Genomic DNA, 6697 nt, shown 5'->3' on the forward strand with positions numbered 1-6697 from the left:
TTACCCACACATGGCTATTTCCATTTAAATGTAAATGGATTAGAATTAATTCGTGCTCAATAGCCACACTTGGCTGGCAGCTACTGTCTTGGACTACGGAGATATAGAGCATAGCCATCAGCACACAAAGTTCTATTGGACTCCTTGCTCTTTACATCTTGGAAAAAGCAGATCTTACACCGATTATTTCCCTTATTGCAAAATGGTTTCTAGAGCTTATAAGAGATAAAATTGAAACAACACCAAAGCGTTTGGTGAGGCAGAGGATGCCACTGTCAACATTTTGGAGTGTATCCTGCCAACCGTTTTTCTAATATGTTGGATCTTAACATTTATTTTTCTGCTGCTGTTTTTTTTTTATAATTACACATTTTTTTTTATTCAACATAACATGCAAACACAAACATTCTTACCATATGATCATTCCATTTTTTTTTTAAAGCTTAAGGGGTTTATTGCTAGAAATAAAAAAAGAGTGAAAGGAAGGGGAGAGCAGGAAGGTGGGAGCCAGCAAAACCTAGCAGAAGGCAAGGAAAAATGGCTCCAACTCTCTCTGACAGCTTGCAGTTTTTTGTTTTTGTATATTCATCATTATGATCATTTCTTAGAACATTTGCATCAATTCAGAAAAAGAAATAAAAAGAAAACAAAAAATTCATACATACCATATCCCTTACCCCTCCCTTTCATTGATCATTAGCATTTCAATCTAAATTTATTTTAATTTTTATTAATAAAACCAATCAACATACAATATGAACTTTTTTCATCACATTGTTGTATACTCATCATCATCATCATTTCTTAGAACACTTGCATCAATTCAGAAAACGAAAACAATAAAAATTCATACCTACCATACCTCTTACCCCTCCCATTCATCACTAGGATTTCAATCTACTAAATTTATTTTTATATTTGTTCCCCCTATTATTTTATTTGTTTTTAATCCATATTTTTATTCATCTGTTGATAAGGTAGATAAAGGCAGCATCAGACACAAGATTTTCACTATCACACAGTCACATTGTGAAAGCTGTATCATCTTCAAGAAACATGGCTACTGGAACACAGCTCTACATTTTCAGGCAGTTCCCTCTATTCTCTCTGTTATGCCTTAACTAAAAAGGTGATATTTATATAATGCATAAGAATAACCTCCAGGATAAACTTTCGCCTCCGTTTGGAATCTCTCAGTCATTGACACTTTATTTTGTCTCATTTCTCTCTTTCCCCTTTTGGTCGAGAAGGTTTTCTCAATCCCCTGGAGCTGAGTCCCAGCTCATTCTAGGATTTCTGTCCCAGGTTGCTAGGAAGGTCCACATCCCTGGGAGTCATGTCTCAGTAGAGAGGGGGAGGGCAGTGAGTTTGCTTGTCGTTTTGTTGAGCCCATTTCTTGATGAGGAGTGGCAAGCATGGAATACACAATACAAATACAAATATACACAAATGTCCAGCATTTCCCAAAACAATACTCACCTTTCTGTATGCAGTGTATTGATTTTTTTTCCTATACTATTTTGTAGAAAATGCTGGTCATGATTTCAATCACTGAAGGGTGAAGTGATTGGCCCAGAGCAACACAGCCAGCGAGTGGCAAAGCTGGGATTCGAACCCAGTAAATCTAGTGGCAGAGTCCATTCTGCTAGGCAGCCTCTTAGAGAATTTAGTTATTTACTATGTTCATTGTATGTTACCCACGCAAGCACTGTAGAACGTCAGCTCCAAGAGAAACGGTTCACGGACTCGTCCCCAGGACCGCGCCCCGCGTACAACAGGCGCTTAATCAATGCAGAAGCAAACAGCCAGAGGTTCGCTCAGCCGCTTTCCAGCCTGCGCAGGCGCGTCGGGCTGGCCTTCCGAGGCCGCCCCTCTCCGCGCCAATTGGTCACCGACGAAGATTGACAGAGGCGCCGGCGTAGACGCATCAGACCTGTCGCCCAGAGGCGGCCCCGCGCTAATGACTGACGGGGAAGCAAACCAATGAAGATGGGCTCCTTCCGGAAGGGGCGGGCCCCGCGCGTTGTCAAATTTGCGCGGGTGGGTGGTAGAGGTCGCCGTGGAGTCATGGCGGCTTTCCGTGACATGGAGGAGCTGAGCCAGGGGCTGCTGAGCCTGCTGGGCACCAACCGGGCCGAGGCGCAGCAACGGCGGCTGCTGGGGCGCCACGAGCAGGTGTTGGGGCGGCTGCTGGAGACGCAGGACGGTGCTGAGCAGCGGCTGAAAGGTGAGGGCCGGGGCCGGGGCCGGGACCCGCGCCACGGGAGGGGCAGCCAGGCCGTCTTCGAGACCCCCCTCCCACCTGTGCTCCCTCATCCCCTGACCTGCCCCCTGTGGGAACGGCGAGCGGCTCTGCCGCCCACTCTAAGCCTCAGTTTCCCGGTCCATGCCATGGGCTTCGTGATGGCCTTCGCCTCTAAGGGTTTAGTGGTTAACATAGGAGTTCATGGAGCCTGGCCCATTCTGAGCACCTGGTGAGCAGGAGTTGGGAGGCTCGGGGTTTGAAGCGGGGCTCGGGAGTTAAAGCGCCATATTGTAATCTCAGCACCCCCATTTTCCAGTTTTTGGGCGAGCTATTTAAGGTCTCTGGACCTGCGTTGCTTTTGTAAACTGCTTATAATGATAGTCGGCACCTCCTTCCTTAGGTGGCCAGCTGTTGTACTGAGCTCCTGCTGTATGCCATCCCAGTTACAGTGCCAGGCCCTGGGTGGGATGGTGGGGTGGGAGTGGGAGGCAGCTGGGAACCAAACAGACAAGCGCCCTGCCTTTTGCAGGGCTGACATGGTAGTGGGGAAGACAGGATAAACAAGGAGCAAGGCTGTGTCAGGAGGCGATGGGCTAATGGGAAAAATTAGGCTGCATAAAGAGTGATATCTTGGCGTGAAGGCCTCTGGGAAGGTGATGTTTAAACAGAAAGCAGGAGGTGAGGAGGGAGTGAAGTTTGTGGTAAGGATTAAGTAAATTGATGTGGCTGAAACACCTTGTGGTTTACCTACTGGGTAAATATTACTGTGTTCATAGAATCCAAGACAGTATCGAATGTAAGACCCTTAAAGATAAGGAGACACTCAGCTCAGAAAACTGTCTTAACAAGCCGCAGATGGAGGTAGCTCCAGCCTCTCCTGCAAGTGAGAGTGGCTCTCCCAGAGCCTTCAGTCTGGATTTCAGCAGTATCCTGAGCCCTGTGGTTCCAGTGGAGTGACTTTCCTCGACAAGCCTCGTCTTCTTCCGCTGTGAAATGGGACTGCTGCTAGCGAGCACCTCTCGCTGAGTCGTGTGTATGTGTGTGTGTTTGTGTTTGAGTTTGTGTTCATGGCAGGGAGCACCCCTTTAGCCCTGGGCAGGTGTTGCTGTTCTTTGAGCCAGGGGGATGTAATGCCTTTTACACAGCCCTGTTTTATGAGGTGCAGCTGTTTGAGTTGAGACCTGAATGACCTGTGCAGCCTGGTGGGATGGCTCAAGGGAGGAGCACTCCTGGCAGAAGGGATGCAGATGCAAAGGTCCTGGGGTGAGAAGGAGCCTCGTAGAAGATGAGGTCAGCAGGGCCCAAAGCCTGCCAGGTCTCGGGAGCACTCAGAGGAGTCTGGATGTTATTCTAAGCAAGAGCGTCTGCCCCTGCGACCCAGCCCACCTGAGTTTTAGCAAAGCAGATGGGGTAGGGGCTTGGGGGAGACTGAGAGGCAGCGTTTGAGGATGTTGGGGATTTGGGTCAAATGCATCAGCTCAAATCCAAGCTTTGGGGCTGTGTGCCTATGGGTGATTGCTGCACCTCTCTGGGCTGCTCCTTCACCTCTCAAAGGTGGGGAGGGACTGACATCTCCCTTAGACGCTTGTAGTGAGAATGAAATGCTTGCGAACTCCTAGTTAGTTACTACATGGCTCTTAGCACACACTCAGTTTACGGTGTGTTATTATGGAAAAGATAGCTCCAGGGACTGCTGCCCCTGCCTTAGGAGAATCAGAGAGGACTTGGTTGTCTTTTGGGAAGATGGGTGGGGAGGGAGAGCTGTGGAGAGGCCGGGCCTTCCACTGTCATAACAAGAAAGCAGCAAGCACTGTCTAAAGCAGACAAACCAAGAAACAGCCGCATAAGCAAATCGCTTTGAAATAGGGAGGTTGGTGCCAAAGAAAACAGCTAAGGGTTGAAAGTGACTGCTTCAGATGGGTGAGGGGTAGAGGTGTATGTATGTTTATCTGAATTCTTGCAATCATTTATATTTAGTACTTTGATAAGAAGTTAGAAAGTAACATGACATAGATTTTTAAAAATTGAAACTTTGGTGGCCTTTGGGAGGCATTTTAATCTATGCCTTTCTCTGACTCCCTGGAAAGGAACACTGTTGTCTTTGTAAGATGTTTTTGATCTTTCTGGGTGTTTTGTTCAACCCATGTTCACTCCGGATAGGAGCTGGAAATAGATGGTGAACATGCCACGAGGAAGGAAGCCGTGGAGCACGTGACTCCATGTGCCGGGGTGCTTGTGGAAGCATAGCTGTGCCTCAGGAGCGGGAGGGGGACACCTCGCTGCCAAGCTGCTGTACCCAGGAGGTCTGGAAGGCTGGGCACGAGACGGTGTGAGGCAGAGGGGCATCCCAGAGAGGGCAGGGAGGCGAGGCCCAGGATTGTGAAAACAGTGGCATGTTTGCAAAATGATGAAGGGTCTCTTTGGCCAGAGCAGAGAGAACAGTATATGAAGTGGGGGAAGGGAACTGGTGAAGATGGCAAAACACCGGAGGGGATCTGTACTTTGTCCAGAGACACCGGGGAGCTATGGGAGGCCTTTGAGCAGGGGAATCCTTTGCATCTGGGCAGCAGCACAGTCACTCTGGAGGCAGAAAGGACAATGGATTGGCCCAGGGAGAGACCAAAGCAGGGCGCAGCTGTGTGGAGGCTGCACAGTGGTCCTGGAGGGGTGATGGGGGGACATCCCTCAGGCAAAGGGCTTGAACTGAGCAGGAAGAGGAGCTGCCAGGCTTGGATAGCCAAGTGGATGTGGAAAGGGAGTCCCACTCTCTTTGGGCATCGACTGTGATATCATAAATTAAGATTAGGTGTGGAGAGAAGATTCAGATTGTGTTGGTTTGGTGTCTTCAACTTTGTTCCAATGAAGTGGAAGTACTTACCAGGGTCCGGGTGGAACCATCGGGGTGGCGCTGGGGAGCAGGGCGCGCTGACTCTGGAGCTGCAGACCCAGAAGTGGCCGAAATCTTTGTGAATGGGAGTGGGTGAAGCTGCTGGGCTCCTGCACACACTCGGGCTCCTGGCTGAAGGGCAGACCTGGGGAGCCTACAAGCGGGGCCGAGCCAACTCCCCAATCCTGCAGAGATCCTCACCATGGAGAAAGAAGTGGCCCAGAGCCTTCTGGACGCCAAGGAGAAGGCGAGCCAGGGGGGCGTGGAACTGCAGCAGCTTGAGGCCGAGCTTCAGAAAGCCAGTGAGGAGGACACCTGCTTGAAGGCCACCCTCCTATATCCTTTTCTGTGTGCATGGAAGGCATAGCTTGAGTTCCTCCTGGTGTGAGCGTGCGGCCACCCTCCCCGGCAGTGCTCCTTAACTGCCTGCCCCACGCAGCTCTCCCAGGAGCTGAAGGAGCTGAAGGAGACAGAAGCCAACCTCCAGAGACAGGAGAGGGAGGTGGACGAAGACACGACAGTCACCATCCCTTCAGCCATGTAGGTTCCCCCACGGGATGCGTATGAGAGGGCCTGCCTCTGGCCTGGCAGTCCCCGGGAGCCGCAGTTGGGGTAACCTCTCCTTTTCTCCTCTCCTGGTCCAGGTACGTGGCTCAGCTTTACCGCCGGATCAGCAAGATTGAGTGGGATTATGAGTGTGAGCCGGGGCTGATCAGAGGCAGTATCCTTTCCCTGCTGGGGGGGCCGGGTGGGGCTGGGCCAAGCCGAGCCGCCCCGCGTTTTCCTTACAGCTGCGCCGCAGTCCATCACGGCCCCAGCGTTGCCCAGCCCATCCACCTGGACAGCACCCAGCTCTCCCAGAAATTCATCAGCGACTATCTCTGGAGCTTGGTGGACACAGAGTGGCAGCCCTGAGCTGCGTGGATGTCGTGTTCTTGCCCATGGCGGGGGGTGGGGGTGGGGGGGTGGGAGGAGCCAGCGTACGATTAAACATTTATACATAAGTGGGCTGTTTCCTGGCTTTCTTTTCCCCTCAGTTTCGGCCTCAGGCCAGGTACCCATTGGGGACTCATTTGACTGTGCTGGCCCTGGGATGTCACATCTGTGACAATGCTGTACAGGGGACACTGTGGTATAAGATGACAGATTCCAGATGGCGATCACTCTCCATTCAAGCTCAGCCCTGTTTTATCTTTCCTGAGTGACCCTGTGTGCCCAGAACTGTGCTGGGTACTAGAGACAGACAAAAGGGACTAGGACCTCCTCAGAGGGCAGGGCAGCCTGAACGTTCCTGCAGCCCATCACCCTGAGCCGAGAGCGTGCAGGGTGCTGCGGGAATGCATGCCTCACGGACAGGGTCAGGACCTCTCAGAGGGTGGGGGTGATGGTCACTGCAAGGGGTGTCCATTCCGGGGCAGCTCGGGCAGCGGGAAAGATGGGGGTGGATGAATGCAGGAGGTAGGATGTCCGGGAGGGCCTGTGGGTGAAGCCAGGCTCCAGGCAGCATGTTGAGGGTTCCCCAACCCAAAGGACCACAGGCATATGGTGATGTCTGCTGGCCCTTC

General features: G+C 51.3%; 1 protein-coding gene across 1 annotated transcript; it reads left to right on the top strand.

Annotated features, from left to right (window-relative positions):
* Nucleotides 1-2019: 2019 nt before the first annotated feature.
* On the top strand, nucleotides 2020-6097 carry SPC24 (SPC24 component of NDC80 kinetochore complex). Its single transcript, XM_077121776.1, has 5 exons — nucleotides 2020-2227; nucleotides 5324-5468; nucleotides 5568-5672; nucleotides 5777-5853; nucleotides 5935-6097. The coding sequence occupies exons 1-5, from the start codon at nucleotides 2068-2070 to the stop codon at nucleotides 6045-6047; spliced, it is 600 nt and encodes a 199-aa protein (XP_076977891.1). The 5' UTR covers nucleotides 2020-2067; the 3' UTR covers nucleotides 6048-6097.
* Nucleotides 6098-6697: the final 600 nt, after the last annotated feature.

This window comes from Tamandua tetradactyla, chromosome 11 (genome assembly GCF_023851605.1).
Source record: "Tamandua tetradactyla isolate mTamTet1 chromosome 11, mTamTet1.pri, whole genome shotgun sequence".
NCBI classification, from domain to species: domain Eukaryota; kingdom Metazoa; phylum Chordata; class Mammalia; order Pilosa; family Myrmecophagidae; genus Tamandua; species Tamandua tetradactyla.